Below are 17,967 nucleotides of genomic sequence, written 5' to 3' on the forward strand. Positions count from 1 at the left end.
TCACACCTGTGCACATCAAAGCACACAGGTGCAAGGATGATTGAACAAAATGGTGCACCAGTATGGACTTGTGCAACTCGTGAAATATGCCGCATGTCTTTCGATAGATCTAGAAAAAGCTGTGGAGAAAGAAATATTTCAGGAAAGGAATCAATCAGGCCACTAGAGGCACATGCAGGTCATGTGACAGCATCATGGTTGAGCGAAAAGGAAATGCAGTTCACGTTGTAGCATGCCAGATCGCGCTTCTGGTTTTTTTCCATCATTTACATGCACTTTTCAAACGTAATGCTAAGAAATTATGCCACATACCCTCCTATTTATTGCGGATTTTTCCTGGATTTCAATCGGCAGTACTAGGAAACGAAAGTGACGAGGATTGTGGTCACAGTTATAATTCAACGCTGTCCCACTTACAAGAGGTGCTGCCCATGAAACAAGCTACCACCAGTAATATCACAGCAGAGGGCGCATGTGAATCGGCATTGAACGGCCTTAAAATGGCAAGCATATTCAAACAGAATTCTGCAGACACATTGTGATCTCTTCATCAAGTGTGTGTTGTGTACTGCAAACATGTTCTGCTTATCTGAGCCTGCTCAGCTGACAGAGGGCACAACGGTGCCATGACTTCGTTGGGGCACCAGAGTGAACGCGATTTCGCCTCCCAAATACAGTTAAACCCTCATATAACGAACACGGATATAACGAATTATCGTTTATAAAGAAGTATATGAAGAATAGTCTTGTCACAGATACAGTGTTACAAATAAACGTTTATAACGAATTTTCGGCTATAACGAACTTACTTTCGTGGCACTTGTGACTTTGTTATAATGAGGTCTGAGTGTAGTTCTTCTGTGTAAGAGGCATGGCTGCTTTTTGTCCTCACCTTCTGCTCGTGAAAGCGGCCGTCCACGATGCTCTTTGCCAGGTCATCGGTCCGCTTCCTTTCCACCAGGGGGCCAAGGACCCACTCCCGACGGCCGTGTATGCCGCCCTCCGACCGGCACACCCAAACGAAGTCGCCCACATTGAGCCTCCGGACCTCATGCGGGATGTCCAATGCCCGCAGCTCACGCAAGAAGCGTTCCTGCGAACTTCAGCGACAAATAAAAATAATGGGCAACTGAGCGAAAACCGCTGTAAGATGACAGTCAAAGTTAGGTAAAGACAGCCTCCCCTGTTGATCTATCGAGATACACAACTTGATTTAGTCACATGGTTGCAACAGTGAAGAATAGCAATTGCAGCCGTTAATGATCGAACTCTTTATTGGGCGAACTTGTGCCCAGAAAAAGAATTACGCTCTCAGTGTAATAATATCGGCCCACGTGGTCATCGGTCATTGGATAGTCTGCTTGTGCGTCAAATGCATCACCTCTTATATATCCATTATAGAATTTATTTTATTTATTGGTACTGCAACCCTTTTCGGGGTTTTAGCAGGGTGGAATACAGTACATGAAAGAAAATACAACATAATGGCACTCAGAATATATGCACATGCAAAGGTTACAGTAAAGAAAAACACTAGAAAAACGCAAATTCAGGTTCAGTCATTAAACAAAGCCTTTATCAAATGCGAAAAAAATTAGAGGAAAAGGCAACACAGATATAATACGCACAATTGCTATGAATTTTCCAGCGTTATCGCTGATGCTCGCGTTAGCTCTAGAATAAACTGTATTGTTCGCGTTGTGCACGCAATCTTAATGAAAGATTCTTAAATAATCGGAAACGCCCCAAGACATTCTAGCGCAACCTGCGCAAGGCAGTGGTTAAAGGTGTAATGGGCTGGTCACATAAAAATAGAAAGGGAAGCGCATGTGGCATTGCCCCCTCTGAAAAAGCATCGTCCCGATGCCTAAAACAGAAAGAACGTGGAAGTGTGTGGCAATATCGTAAGTGTATGTATGCAATTTTCCCTACAGACAATTTTTGAAATTTTTTATCCTCAATGACAAGATAACATTTAAACCATAACACCTAATCCTATAACCACTAGACCACCGTGGCGGGGCAACCTTAACTTTGATTAGCTTTACGCTGCAACTTACAAATTTTGCAATTTTTTGTTGAGGTTTTGTCACCACACATGTTGTGCATTCATGAGTGTGCAAAATGCATTCAATAGGCAAATGCCATTAGCTGTGAATGTCATTTGGTGTGCCCGTGTAGCAGCAACAAAAATGACACTACCACCTAATCACATTCACTGCGAATGACATCGCGTGCGCCATGTGTAAGGGGTATCGCAGTATAGGCTTGGAGCTCCTTCAACAACAGCTACTGTACTGCAACTCATACTGAGCACCACTATACATCTAATGGCTGACATGAAATACTATAGATTTTCGTTCTCACACAGCCGTGGTTTCACTGCAGTCGACGAGTAAAACTATGCGCAGGGAATCCAGGGGCGGAGGGGGCGGTAACGACACGACTGGGAAGCCGTTCGATGCATCTTCGTCCGATAAAGACGACGTGAAGATGCCATCGCCATTCAGGACCTGCGAAGCGGCCGATCCGGGAGGTGTTCCCGGCGATATCAGCCGGCAGGCCAGCTCCTCGCCTTCGTCTGTTAGGCTGAACCTGTAAAAAGAATGGAGTCACGTACAGGTGAACGTGTACACATAGAACCTGGAAGGAACCACGAAACAGTTTCGATATAGGCTGATTTGATACTACAGATAGTGCATGCTCCAGGTAGTATGCTTCACCGCATAACATTTTCTTCCACTCTTAGTATGCTTTGCCGCGTGGCACTACTGTGCGGTAGAGAAATGATTTGATCATTGATGTTATGTTATACACTGGGTGGTTGGTTTATGGCAGGGGTCTCAAACACACGGCCCGCGCACCTGTCGCTAGCGGCCCACAGCTTCACACGAAATAAAGTTTTGCGACTTTGCTAAATTGTACTCGCATTATTTGCTCGCCTATTGCAATTAATAGCACTTTGTTCGGGTAAGCTACAGAAACAGAGACGAGTCTCAAGCATTTTATTTTTTCGTGAGGCACCCCGTGCGGTCACTACGAGTTGAAACATCACCATGAAACAAAGGCACTACATTTCAGAATAGGTGTCCAGATTTTGAGAGCTCTGTCGTCGCATCCAAATCGGAATCATCCCCAATATATAATCTTCAACATTCGTTACATACATCTATTTACGCAAAGCTGTAGCATTTGGCGGTAAATACATTAGACTTGCTTCGTTACATGTAGTACTCGTGTTCATCAGATCAGCATTCTTTGGTGATTATGCTGGCGTCTTTGAACAATGCAAAAGCATTTGGCTGCATTTCAACAAATGGCCAGCAGAAACCTCACCTTGCTGGACAACCTTGCTTCGTCACGAGCCCCTTCTTGATCAAGGTTGCCATGCTGCTCCAAGCTGTGTAGTGGGTATCTGGAAGGGGCTACAAAACAGAGACTGCCTGTCAAAGGAGTTGAAGCTCATATGGAGTTGAAACTCCATAAAACATTAATTATTAAAAAAGTTGGTATTGAATATTTCTCTGCCCCGCCAGGGTGGTCTAGTGGTTATGGCGCTCGACTGCTGACCCGAAGGTCGCGGGATCGAATCCCGGCCGCGGCGGCTGCATTTTCGATGGAGGCAAAAATGTTTGAGGCCCGTGTGCTTAGATTTAGGTGCACGTTGAAGAACCCCAGGTGGTCGAAAGTTCCGGAGTCCTCCACTACATCGTCCCTCATAATCATATCGTGGTTTCGGGACGTTAAACCCCAGATACTACTGAATATTTCTCTGCTAAAAAGCAAGTTCTTGCTGAAGAAAAAAAAAATGAAGCATTTATAAAGTAAAACCAGCTTAATGAAGTTCGCTGTTAATTACTGATGAAAAAAAGAACGGCTACCAGCTAATAATTAATGATAAAGAACAAAACAAGTACCTGAATGCAGTAAGAAATTTTCAGCAACCTGACAATGGTTTTATCAACCTGACAATTTTAATTATTCTGATGACAATGAAAATCTTTTCCACCAAATGGACGAGCTACACTTGTCCAAACGGTTTGGGGACAGTTCTGCAAAGATGAGCTGTGCTCATACGAAATGGGGAAGAGATTAGGTACTGTGCCATATTAATGCACTTTTGCCCAGACAATGATGTCTGACAGCCAGCCAGTGAGTGAACTCACCTGCGTGAAGGATGCGTCGCAGAGAGGCTGTGCTGCGACGATGAGGTCGGATTTGCTCATCCAGTCATGACTGCTGGCACCCGCCCAGGTAGCCTGTGCAAACAAAAGCGCGTCATGTGTCGTGATGCCGTTGTAATCTATGACTATGACAGACCTATGAGGAAAAAGACCTATGAGACCTATGACAGGCCTGTGAGGCAAGCGTGGCGATTTTGGAATTGTGAAAGAGTAATTTACTAATATGAGAAAAATGATTTTCTCTTTAGTGTCTCTTTAATTATGCGCGAGGCATTAATTTCACCTTGAGCTGCAGTCGCCTCTGACCCAGGACCACGAGTATGGCGTGGGCTCCACTGCGCGGCAATGGAATGTACTTCCGCGGTCCCCTCTTCTTGGCTGTCGGACCCGCATCGTCCGCTTTCTTTCGTTTCGCTTTGCCCGCGGGGGCCCGTCCTCCGCCGCTAGAGGTCGTCGCGTCATCCTGGCTAGCCGACGCCTGTGAGTCGTCCTCGTCCGTCGAGTCCAACACTGTAGGCGCCGCGGAGTCAGAGGGCGAGCACCAGTCGGGGTTCTCCCGCCGATGCTCTTCCAGCTTTTTGTCGAGCATGTTGCAGAGCTTGTCGCCTGAGGAAGAATCCAATGACGAGGTTGCATTCAGTTGAGGCTAACGTCAGAAACTTGGCACAGCAGAAATAAAAACATGGCATAAAAAAATATCTGACGGCGACCCTAATCCTCGACTTAGGGTTCCGCAAATTTCAACCACCTGGGGTTCTTTAACGTGCACCTAAATCTAAGCACACGGGCCCTGCAGCATTTTCGCCTCCATCGAAAATGCGTCCGCAGCGGCCGGGATTCGATCCCGCGACCTTCCCGTCAGCAGTCCAGCACCATAACCACTAGACCACCGTGGCGGATTTGGCATTCGTGAGCCCTGGTGTATTCCTTGGGTTAACTGTGCGTTTCACACGCTGCTGAAGCAGATATCCGAGGCCATGTAGAAAGAAGCATGTGGTTGAGATCTGCTCTGCCAGGTGCCACAACGATCCCAGCTGCTCACAAGAAAACCGTCTGCTTTATTAATGAAGTCAATGAATTTACATTAACTACCCTGACAGTTAAATAGCCTTTACCTTAAGAAATTTACGCCTCGACATCATATGTATCCAATATAACTCTTAACTTGAACCAGAATCATTGATTTCTATTTTTTAGAAGACTTTTTCTGAATATTTGGAAAAGTGGAAACAAGTGCTTGAAAGAGAAACAAGATGGTTACTCGATGCTAGGGCCGCTAAATAAAGAAGTTATATGTGGAAGACTCCACTCACCAAAGTATTCCAAGATCTTTGCCTCTTTGCCGCTCTTCAGCACCAGGGGGTATTTGTTCAGTGACTTTAATGCCTGCATGCATAACAAAACACCTTTCTTATCGCACATACAATGCCTTCACTGGTAAACAGTAAGCGATCTACAAGCAGCTCTGTGCAGTGCATGACTTCTTAAGGAATTATGCAAATAAAATTCAGAAAGAAGAATAATAGGAAAAAGGACAGCACTTTACTGCACGCAGTGCTGTATAGTAGCTGAATAAATAAAAAAAAAATAACAATAATGACAGACAGCGGCACAGCTCTAAATTTAGGATAAACTTTGACATGCCTTCAAGAGACAGAGAGAAAAAATTGATAACAAAAATTTTAAACATTTCAAGATACTGTTGCAACAAGACAGCTGTGAGAAGAACGGGTTAGATTGCAAAGTGATACACAAGTACGTCACAAGCAGGAGGTTGCTGCTATCGGGAATTATGCTGGAACTGGAACTAAAGACTTTCTTACAGGTGCGTTTAAGTGTCGTCACCTTGGGATATTAGCATTGCCATTTCGTATGTCACAACTGAATGTACAGTACTACCGTAGACTTGTACGCATCACAACGGCTCTACAGAGGCATCTGGCACTTCAAGACTCCATTAAGTTGACATCACGACATACAAAAATGGAGAAACCATTCGTGCAAAAGCCCAAGAAGGTGAATCCCACGAATCAAAAATAAAACAGGTGCAGTTACACAGATACGTGTGGCCCTGGTCGTAAAGTTCTAGGTGACTACATGGTGTGCTGTGGTCACCTAGTCGTATTTCGCGTGCACGAAAAAGAAAAAAGGGCGATGGCCTTCAAGCTCACAGTGCTGAAGGAGGGGTACTGCTACATAGGCGAATTCTTACGGGTGCCTCTGTAAAATACATGTTTGTCAATGAGTTTCATAATGTGTGCTTAGTGTACACACATTTTCAATAATGTGATTTCATCCCATCGACCACTATGAAGGTTGTGTGGTGACGCGCACACTTGCAGGACGACCCCTCCTACGAGCTTTGTAAGGACTGTCAGGATTTAGAGTGACATCGGCTACCAAGTTGTGACCTGGGTGACGATTCATTTGGGTGCGACGACCATTCACGTATGTAGGTTGTTTTAACCGCGTCGCTCACAAGGACATCCAGGCTTTCAGCTACTGAGTTCCGGGTAACTGCGCACTCGCCCGAGAAGTTGAGAGACCTGTGCAAGCATTGCACGAAGACTTTGCAAAGTAGACATTTGCTATGTCACCTATATCCATAGAAGCGGAGTAAACTAGCATATAAACACTGCGAACAGCCTGCTGCCTATTCGCTCAGACCGAATATCACATTGAAAAAATGTGTAGCAGCTGCTCTCATGCATTTGTTTGGTCCTACTCGATGCCGTCTTTCGCGTCAGCAGATGCTCCTGATGCCGTAATTGCATCGCAGTGGAAATATTTAGGAGCCTTTGCTGTTTTACTGCGCAGTTTAGCTGAGAACAGAGTCAACGATTGGCGCATCCGTTTTAGTAGTAGTCCAAATTGACCCGCGTATCAATAGCAGCCGTACGCCACTGAGATTTCGTAGTCGTACACTACGGCCGAGAATTAAGCAAAACAGCCTCAAAAATACCATCGCGTTAAAAGAAAGTGTCATGTTGGATGACATGTCATCCAACCGTAACACCGTAAGCCGTGTACTACCTTGCCGTAGACGTGCTGAAGTTTGCTGTTGCTGGCGACGGCGGTCTCCTTCCACTCCTGAAGCCATTTCGTGAACAGGGGATTAGGATCGGGATCCTTCTTTTTGATGCGCCGCAGTTTTGTCACCGTTGCCAAAGCTTTCGCCATCCTGCTGAGCTCGATCGTTCGCTCAGTGCTTACCGAGCGGGACAGCAAGGGATCACTTGTACACGCACAAAAGAACGTTGTCACGTTGCCCTAAAGCGTCAGGGGCTCCTCAGCGATCCATTATTTAGCGAGGTTTCGCATAAAACTGGCACTCGCCGTAGCTGTAATCGCACGCTTGGCAACGGCAACACGCGAATTGACGGTTTGTGGGTTTGTGTTTACGCGGCATGGCAGTGGCTTGACTTGGCTCGCACAAGGCCTTCAAAATTTTTAAAAAGAAGTTTTGAGCTTAATGTTGCACTGTTCTGATTACGGAGCTCTGTTGTATAGTGTACTAGAATAAATTATTCTAGTACACTATACTCTGTTGTACACGCTGTGCGTGTACAATGAACTGTGTTGCACTGTTGCATTGTACACGTCCAATAACGAGCCGCTAAACTCTTAATATCCTGGAGTTGCCATCGCCATAAACATACGCACAACTGAAGAAACCGAAACTGAACTGCCAGTTTTAAGCATGCTCTTTTATTTTGGTAGCCTGTGAGTTAATCTGACGTGATCACCTCGTTATTACTGTGCTGTCACCGACATGGAAACATACCAAAGACCTATGCCACCCCCTCCACCGCCGCCACCGCCTTCGGTATCAGTTTACAGGCAAAGCGGTGTGGTAAAAGCCCACGATGTCAAACCACACAATACAGTTCACGAAGTGCTTGAAAGACAACTCCATCGCATAACGGCTGGCACCGAAGAAGCTGCCGTTGTGTCCAGGGTGTTGCCGGTGAGACCCGTTCTTCAAGACGGACCACAGTAAGTTGACGGCCATACCTTTCGTTGGGAGCGTTAAAACTTAGAAGAAACCGCTCCGGTTAGTACTTCCAAGCACGTCGCAAAACGTGATGCATTTAGGTGGGCCTGGCGCCCTTGTCAGTTGGTTGGCTTGCTCAAAATGCGAGAATGAGGGCAAGTATCACACGGTATACCTTTAGAACAGTAAGGGGTGTTCCTGAACTGTTTAATTTAATCCTGGATGTCACGTAGCGCTTATCTAACATCACACGGTACCTCCTCCTCCCTAGACCTTGTGTTCGTGGCCGACCCAACCCGAGTAACCTCCTGCACAACAAGTGAGGGCCTGTCTAACAGCGATCATCGGGCCATTGAAGTGTGCTACGCTGCAGTGTTACCCCGAAACGGGTACCACGCTCGTCAACTGTGGAAATTTGACCAGACTGACCATACTCATCTAGCGCGCTTAGCGCACCTTGCACCCTGGTGCATGACCTCATCTGGCGACGACTGCCTTGGCAACTATGAATTGTGGTGCGACATGGCATCGGCAATCCAACGCGAGTGTGTACCATCGTGCACCCGAACGTCCAAGCGAAGGCACCGCCCGTGGATCACCCCAGAGATCATGAAGGCAGCGAGACAAAAACGATTGCTGTTTCGGAAGGCCTCCCGAACACAGTGCCCCATCACTCTCCAACTGGCGAAGGCCCACCAGCGCTCCCTCAAGGCAGCGATCCACGTAGAGCATCAGCGCTACACCACCAGGCTAGCTGAGAAAGCTACGGAGAACCCCAAGGTGTTCTGGTCTTACGTGAATAGTCTTCGGTCATCACGTCACCGCCCCAGCTTCAACGTCCAGGGAAAGCTTGTTGACCGCCCTGCGGAAGTCTCTGCTCTCTTTGCTGAACAATTTTCTTCCATCTATGTTCAAGCCCCCGCCGATGACAGCGAACTACTCGAAAAATTCTCTCCACGTGATCAAGGCACGCATCCAACTCAGCTTCCCGACGACTCGCGTGATGACTCACTCCTTCTCTCAGCTACTTTTTCACCAGAAGCACTGTCCTCAGCCATCTCCAAAATCAATCCATCTCCCAGCCCCGGTCCCGATGGCATGGCGCCCACCTTCTTTCGACTGCTTGCGCCCCAAGTGCTTGTATCCCTGTGCACTGTGTTCCAATCCCTACTTGACCATGGGGCTGTGCCCGCCTCTTGGAAACGTGCCCTGGTTACCCCTGTTCACAAAGGGAAATCCAAGCCCTCTAACGATCCCAAGAACTATCGTCCAATCTCCATTACGTCGATCATATGCCGCACGTTTGAACGTGTTCTGAACAGCCAACTCCTTGACTTTCTCGAGCGGAGAAAGTTTTTTCATGCCTCACAGCATGGCTTTCGCCGTGACCGCAGCTGCGACACAGCCCTGGCTACCCTGAACCAAATCATAAGTCACAATCTTGACAACCGCGTAGAAACCGACGTCATTCAGCTCGACCTGAGCAACGCCTTCGACACCCTCAGCATTTCCCTCTTGCTGGACAAGGCGAAGGAAGCAGGCATTCGTGGATGCCTGCTCGGGTGGCTGGCCAACTTCCTGATCAGGCGCAGCCAACGTGTCTTATATTGTGGCGCCCACTCGAAGAGGATACCTGTGCCTCAGGGTTCTGTCCTTGCACCGACCCTCTTCCTGATATACGTCAACAACATGCCCCAGGACAACCGCTTCCCCCTTGTGCAGTACGCGGACGACACGTCCATCCTTGCCCCTATCCTTTGTCCCTCCACAAGTGAGGATCTCCAGGAGTACCTAATGGTGATCGACTCCTGGATCATCTCCAACCACCTGAAGCTGTCCCCCGATAAATGCAGTGTAATGAAGTTCTCGAGTGCTCGCCTGCCTGCCAAGCCCTCATACACTATGCGCGGTATCCCTCTTCCCACGGAGGATTCACTGAAAATCTTAGGTGTGACGTTCACCAGCACTCTGGACTTCAGCCTTCAGGTTGCAAGCGTCGTTGCTAAGGCTCGCCGCATCCTCAGCTTCGTGTCCAGAGTCTCTAAACCATGCGGTCCCGCTACATTTGCCCTTCTGTACACATCACTCGTGCTGCCTATCCTTGAATATGGCTGCGCCGTATGGTCACCCAACCAACGGCACCTTATCGCCCGCATCGAAAGCGTACAAAGAAGAGCCTCGCGCATCCTCTACGCACGCTCCATAAAGTCTCCGCCGGCGGACTACGCTACCCGCCTGAAGATGGCCAAGTGGCGTCCTCTGCGACAACGTCGTGCTGTGACCCAAATGCGCCTGCTCTGTCGTCTACTCGATGGCTCCCTGGCGGACACCCCCTTATCGTCAGCAGTACGTGTGAATAAACGCTCGGGTCAGCCGGAGCCTCTGCATACACGAACTAAGCGTCACGGCTCCTCCGCCATCCCAGCCGCCGTACGCGAGTTCCTCACTCTTCCCATGAGTGTTCGCGCACCTCCCCCTCGCACCAGCGAAGACTCCAAACATCTCTGCTCTATGTACAGTCGCCATTTGTCCAGCGATTCGTGATGACCTCACCCTCCATCCCCTCCCCCGCCCCCCCTTTTTTTTCTTCCTTCTTTCTTTCGTTTTTTTTTCTTTTTTTTTCTCTCTCTTTCTTGCCTTCCGGTGACGGGCTAGCAGACGCACGCGCGTAAGGGTCTCTCCTTTCTGTCTAGCCTCGCACGCTACCGGAGGGCTCACATTGTTGTGCAAATAAAAATTATTATTATTATTATTATTATCTAAACCAAGACCTGCGAGATCACTGTGACAGTACATTAAGTTCTCGTGTAGTGATGCGCGCGTGACTTGTTTCACATCCGTGTAATATGCACATGATTCCAACGACTCACACTGGCCAATTCGGCACTGTGATGCAACTAATTACTTCACTGTATGTATCGTAATTTATATACTTTCTTTTTCTTTTTTCAGATGTGGGCTAGTAGCACTTAGCATGGCCTCACAGCTCCTGCAGGATCAACCAGTGAGTGTCGAGGCTCTTTTCGAAACGGCCAAGTCGCTTCAGTTCACCAAGAAAGGAGAGATGTTTTCAGGTTGTTCAACTTGGAAGACTCAGATGCTAAACTGCTGCCATGTTTTATACAAAATACTAAAACTGCATAGCTATCTAAACTTCCCTTAATAACCCCGTGCAGCTTATGTCTCTCAACTCATCAGCTTCCCTCTTTGTAACCATACTAACATGTTTGGCTGAAGCCAAATTGAAGTAAAGACGCATTGTTTTAATTACCTAAACTGAGTTTGTTGGTCTGCAAGGCTCAGCTCCATAGAAATGTTGCATCTATATAAGCCATTCTGTATCTATATAACATCCAAATAAGTCCATTCTATGCATGCCTACCAATTTTCTAAGCTCATAACTCCGACACTTCAGGCTGCACTTGAAACCGCATTGTGTTGGTCACACAGATTGCATATTATCGCTCCTGTGCATTACATGATTGGTCAAACTCTTCTTTCTGTTAATTTCAAGCAGTGTCAGTTTGTGAAACAAACACCGCGTGTCTGTATTTCGCTTGCAAAAAGCTAAAATGTCTTGGGTAGTGACTGCGTGCGCTATTCGAGCACATTATGATTATGAGTTTCAATCTATACCTGCATTCTCCCTGTGTTGGTTGCAGTTGAAAACATGAAGACTCTAGCCGAGGCATGTCTGCAAGGGACTCGCACTAAAATTGTGCGCAGCGAGCATCGAGAAGATATCGTCAGACACCTGCTTGAGGGAAAGCCAGTGTTAATACCGTATCCTTTATGTTTGTGCCTCTGTTTACCTGTCTGCATTGTGAAAGCAGTGCAAATAGACTAGTTTTCACGTTAACAAAAAAAAAGAACCTTTGCCTGAAATTCTTTTTTTTTTTTTTGCTTTGCATCTCGGTTAAGTCGTCATTGCACTTTTCTAATGCTCGTCTCCGGTTCCTGAGCTCGAAAGAGTACCGGTACATGTTTCCAAAGTTGCTAAAGCTATGCCGCATGCTTCCCGTGCGTTAAAGAACGACAGAAAAATGGGAATTTCGGGAAATACTTCCATGTAAGGAGAATAAAAGCTGAATTTAACTGAATTACGTTGAAGATATTTTAACATCATGCTGACGCTAGTTTTGTAAAGGACTTGCCTCATAAACATTACCGTGACATAGAACAATATCTTTTACGTCACTTATAGGTTCAATGAACATAGATGTAAAAGGAAAAAAAAAAGATTTATGCAATGTCAATGTTGTCACAGACACGTGTGTTTCTTAACTGAAGCTTACAGGTATGATTCTGACGGAAATTTCGAACCCTGCCTAAAAAATGGACACACAGCACACTGGGCTGTCCTTCATGGTAATTAGCTTATTTTGTATCTTTCTTATTATTATGGGACTTATTATTATTTGGCCATTTCTGTTTCACTTATATGTGCCAATTTGCTTGTGCTGCAGCGAAGTAATCCGATTAAGGATCCGTTTGATGTTGTCGCTCGTAAATGCAAGCTAACCGTTTCGATTTTCTTTTAGTTAATAGCAATACTTCAGCCATCATGCATACGTTAATTTACTTAACCTGTTTGCTGTTGCACATGGCAAATGTTCATCACATATATTCTTATTTCAAAGCTTGCACTGAAGACTATCTTCCCACATTACACCGCCTAACCTGACATGACATTTTGTTGTGTGTGCTCTCCTCATGCAATGTCTCATTGGAAAGTTTCAGGTATTATGAATAAATCAATGAATGAAAGTAAAACCATTTCCAAAAGCATGTGAACTATCTTGCGCCTTCACCATATGCATGCACGTGTGTCATTCAACTGTGTAGCGCAGTTGTCGTTACATGCCTAACATTCTAGTTTGTTGCATGGAGATTACGTAAATCTTTTGTTCTCAGTCGCATTGGAGCTATAAGTCTGTAGTCCACCTAGCAGCAGCATAGTCTATATTACTTTGACAAACATATATTTATAGTCAGCGCAGTCTTTCTTCTTTTTTCTTGCTTGTATTTTCTGCACTTGCATCTTTGTGGTGTTGCTGCTTCACTGTGAGAAGGAAGCAAGCAGAACACTTTTCATGTGTCATTTTTTACATTCTTTTGTTCAATTTCCATTTTTTTACTGCCCTTACCTTGTAGCAGAGCAGCCTTGTAACCTCGCTCAATGCCATTGGCTACACATTCTTCAAAAAATGGCGGTGAACTTCAAGTTTGAGCACCTTGAAGTGCCTTAATGTCTTGTTTCTTACCCATTTTAGGAATCTGCCTGGTTCTGCGTGAATCACCTTGCATCGAAGACATGCTGGCAAATGTTTCAGAGGTGGACTCGAAGTGGCCGAGGATTTTCTACATCCACAACATGATCCCCAAGGAAGTGTTACTAAAGCTCACCCAGCTAGCCGAGAGCCAGCAGACTGGTGTGTTTGTTTATGCTAGTCAGGGAAAGAGCAGGCACGTAGGTTTGTGGGAACTCGAGTTGCTGCTGAGAAGTAACGAGAACCTGGCGCATTTCACACCAAAGCGCGATATTTCCGAGTTTGTGATACCAGAGGGAGGTGTTGCCAGAGGGCTGTCTGGCCAGGTGCTTCTTTTCACATAGTCCATGATGCGGTGAAGTGTTAAGTAATGTGAGTTAATGCGAAATTATCACAGGGTAAGCTTGTGTGGATCTCTTTCAAAAAAAGTGACAGTAGATGTTCGTCAATGCTTGTATTCTCATTTTATCCGTGTAATTATCTTGCGCTAATGTACTCTAACGAGAAGAGACGATCGATAGAGCAACTTCTAGTTGATCTGTCTTGAGACGTGTGATAACAGTTTAGTTGTTGGTTAACGCTCGTGTTTTTTATCGCATCTGAGTCATTGTCTTACCCACTAACCCTATTCACATGTGTGAAAACCGCTGAGTTGGTTCAACAGAACGTTTGGCATTTTTTTGCTGGCTACCAGCCATGTACAGCAGCTAGCCTCTAGCTGACATTGGCTGGACCAAGGTGTGTACCATCTTTCGTGCCCTTTGCACTTTCTTCATTTGGCCTGTGAAGCTTCTCAGGCTTTTAGGAACTCTCACCAAACTGTGTTGACTCTGGTGAGTTTTACATGCTGGGATATTTATTGTGTGAATGCCTGGCTCATGTTAGTGCCTGAAGAAATTTTTAACCAAAATGTGTTGTGAATGAGGCTTGCCTTAATCATTGTTTGTGGAAGTACTCATACCCCACTCCACAGCATCCTAGGCTGAGCAAAGACTTGCGCTGTCTTTTTGAAAAATATCAGTCCAACGGCCTGTCAAGTCGTGTCTTTCTGCATCTAATGGTGCTTGCACCACAGTGCTGTGGTGGTGCGTTTCTTGTCTGCATCGTTAACATGCGCTGGTTTTTTGTGACCATTTTTTACCAACAAGACCATGTTTTCTATTTATTGGTAATGGCCCCTATGCCATTACCAGTGCCAGCACTTCCGGTAAAGACATGCATTGCGCCAGAGTTATTGCTAATGGTTCCGTATGTAGTAAGTCTACGTGTCACTGTAATTAAGTTTCTGGAGCCTTTACGTGGCGATATATAGTGCCACTAGAGTTACTGTATCCAAAGTGCAGTGTTGTTTAGGTGTCTCGTGTGCAAGCAAATCTCTCCATATTTCTTCCACCAACTCATAGAAAATTTGAGAGCTAGCAAGAAGGGGACAATGAGCAAATTAGCATGAACATGTCTTTGACAGTAGCCACTGTATTTAGTCAGGGCTTTTGTCTCACCCTTATTCCTAGTCTTTGGTTTCTTAGAGAGCAACGTGCTTCTTCATGTGATGTCAGATTCTGAATCCTCCATTTTTTTTCTTAGTCCTATGCGGAGAGCATTTTAACGAGTGGTCATTCTAAAGCGAAGCTTTCGTTTTATGGTGTACTCCTATGGCCGCCATATTTACACAGGTTGAGTGCCTTACAAGTGAGCTATACTAGTTAGAGCAGGCAAGGACATGTAGTCTAGCCAAATCCATCAGGGGCTCCGGTAACTGTGATGTTAATAAACTTCATAAATATAAAGCAGCGTTCTTACCTTGTTGCTGATGTTGGGGTCTCATATTGTGCATTGTCATGTGCTTCATAAAAGCTGTTCGTGTGAAATGGGCTCTTCTAAAATGGGCATTTATTGGTAATGGCCCAAAAAACCAGCACACATTCACGACGCAAAGAAAGAAGCACACCACCACACCGCTGTGGTGATGTGCTTCTTTCTTGTCTGCGTCGTTAACGTGCACTGGTTTCTTGTGACCATTTTTATCAACAAGCCCAAGTTCTCAATGTATTGGTAATGACACCTATGCTATTACCACTGCCAGCACTTCTGGTAAAGACGTACGTTGCGCCAGAGTTATTGTAGATGGTTCCGTATGTAGTAACTCTATTTGTCACTAGTTAAGTGTCTGAAGCCTTGACGTGGCATAAGGTTGCTGTATATGGCTCCTTATACAGTAACTCTAGCTGTGCCCAGAGTTACTGCATAAACTCTACGTGGCACTGGCACGTAGCGGAATCCCCTGGGCGGCTGTGGTATCTACATGACGAGGCATTGGCCTCAGAGATCGTCTGCTGGCGTTGCTGCGTGCCATAAAGTCTGGGCCACTTGCTGCGTAGTTAGCGAAAGAGAGAAAGAGCAGACCAATTTTGGGTGTTTTTCAAACGAAACTGTAAAATTCTATGCTGCATGCTGTGCAATCAAACGTTTAGCTCACATGTTCACAGGAGCAAATAGGCAACATTTTTCTGGCCATATATAAAATGTGTGCAGGGCCAGTTTAAGTTTTCTTGAGTACTTCGCCAAAAACTTGCCATGGGATACGTATTGGCTTTGTCAGAGAGTGCTCCAGGGCGTGTTTCAAGTTTGCAATGGTGACTAGTCGCGAAATCAAGCGGTTGTAGAACTGCCGAAGATATATGATTTCTACTCGACGTCGCCTCTGGATAAACCTTACATCCTTACCTTAACTCTGCGATGTGCATTTCATCACCGTGGCTGAATAAATGACCGAAGGAAATGGTAGTCTGTACATAGACGCTGCCGGAGTGGAGGGGGTGGGGGATGCGGAGCTCGGGGGCATTCAATGCCTCTTCTTCCGGAAACTTTAATTAGTATGTATACATGGCATAGCGCGTAAGAAAACGGGGGAGATGGCACGGCGCAACAAAGGAAGACCAGCTGCATATGATGATGCTTCTGGGAGGCCCGTAGCCAGGAATTTTTTTCGGGGGGGGGGGGGGGGCACTCGCTGAAAAATGACTATTTCATAAAAAACCTGTTTTCATTATTTATTTTGGTAACACCACCTACTTCACCAAAAATTTCGGGGGAGTGGGCCCTAGCCCTCCCCCCCCCCCCTGGCTGCGAGCTGCTTCCGGGATAATTGTCCCTACCCACTGGGAAGATAGACCAAGAGTCGGGCGGATGTTGTGGTCTTAGAATTTTCAATTCTGCTAGAGGTTATGGCCATACTCGTGCGCATGGGGGAGGGGGAGGAGGCTGCACCTCCCCCCCCCCCCCAATCATATCTAATGGGGGGCGCCGATTCTCTCCCATACCTTTACTAAGTGGCACCTTTTACGTCATTTTGTAAGCGGGGGGTTCTGGCTGCGAATGTTTTTTTGACAATAATGGTGACCAACGAGACCTGATTGTTGCATCGATGATCTGTTTACTTCCTACCTTTAGCCCGGAAAGCCGGCAGGGACCAATGGCAGGCCTTTGTGAGAAGCAGTTCATCGCTTCATTTTAATCTTTGCACTATATTGCAGAACTTGTTTTCTCTCGGACTCGACCAACGTGGAGGGGGGGGGGACGCTGCGGTGAAACGTACCCCCCCCTCCTCTAATGTGGTACTCTGCACACGCCTATGGTTATGGCGCAAATAGCAAGAAGAATGAATCCTACTTTTAGACTATCAAATCGTTTGCGTAAGCATCAGACAATAAAAAAAATATGACAGAAGGTCGTAAGCTAAACATTGTTAGCGATTTAAATTCAATCGATTTGACTCGCATATGAATTTCTCTACAGCACTGCATATATTCGCGTCCGAGTGTCCCAGCACAGAAGCTCCAGTATTGAATCCACTAAGACCAGACGCGCCAACCCAGTAGCGTAGCCAGAAATCTTTTTTGAAAGGGGGGGGGGAGGGGTTCAACCATACTTTGTGCGCTCTTGCGTGCGTTTGTATGTTATCCGGGCATATGTAGTACGCTTTATCTGGACCACGTACATGACATCCGTGCATGTCTCCGATTCTTTGATTAATGTGGACCATCGGGGAAAATTATGCCCCCCCCCCCCCAATAACTGACGCCTAGCTCTGTTTTAATGGCGGATTCGACCTCTGAAACGTGGTTTGGCTCTATAGTACGCAGATTTGCGGTGATGGTCGGGGATGTAGCCAAAAACTTTCTTAGAGGGAAGGGGGGGGGGGTATTCAAGCTTACTTTATGTGCGTTCGCGCGCGTGTGCGTGTGTGCGCGTATATATACACATGCAAAATTGAAAAATTGGGGGGGAGGGGGTGAATCCCCTGGCTACGCCAATGATGGTGCGACTCATTTGCTTAGAGCATTTGCCCGTGTAGCCAGAAAAAATTATTTCGGGTGTGCGTATGTGCGAAGGAAATGCCAGTACGTATGTGAATTATTTACACACAAACAACGAACATTTCAGGGTCTGACCCCCAAAGCCCCCCCCCCCTCCCCCCTAGCTACGCCAATCGGGAACTTTTGTTTCTAAAAGCGACAGC

General features: G+C 46.3%; 2 protein-coding genes across 2 annotated transcripts; one reads left to right on the forward strand and one right to left on the reverse strand.

Annotated features, from left to right (window-relative positions):
• Positions 1-7,572, reverse strand: LOC119375144 (crossover junction endonuclease MUS81-like). The gene is made up of 8 exons (XM_037645337.2): positions 7,218-7,572; positions 5,498-5,570; positions 4,468-4,790; positions 4,167-4,259; positions 3,337-3,425; positions 2,368-2,595; positions 893-1,100; positions 1-6 (listed from the first exon to the last, which is right to left on the reverse strand). The coding sequence occupies exons 1-8, from the start codon at positions 7,362-7,364 to the stop codon at positions 1-3; spliced, it is 1,167 nt and encodes a 388-aa protein (XP_037501265.1). The 5' UTR covers positions 7,365-7,572.
• Positions 7,573-7,878: 306 nt separating this feature from the next.
• On the forward strand, positions 7,879-14,130 carry LOC119373685 (UPF0692 protein C19orf54 homolog). Its single transcript, XM_037643748.2, has 5 exons — positions 7,879-8,180; positions 11,131-11,252; positions 11,841-11,961; positions 12,476-12,546; positions 13,452-14,130. Exons 1-5 carry the CDS (start codon positions 7,957-7,959, stop codon positions 13,790-13,792), a joined length of 879 nt encoding a protein of 292 aa, XP_037499676.1. The 5' UTR covers positions 7,879-7,956; the 3' UTR covers positions 13,793-14,130.
• Positions 14,131-17,967: the final 3,837 nt, after the last annotated feature.

Source organism: Rhipicephalus sanguineus, chromosome 11 (genome assembly GCF_013339695.2).
Source record: "Rhipicephalus sanguineus isolate Rsan-2018 chromosome 11, BIME_Rsan_1.4, whole genome shotgun sequence".
Classification (NCBI taxonomy): domain Eukaryota; kingdom Metazoa; phylum Arthropoda; class Arachnida; order Ixodida; family Ixodidae; genus Rhipicephalus; species Rhipicephalus sanguineus.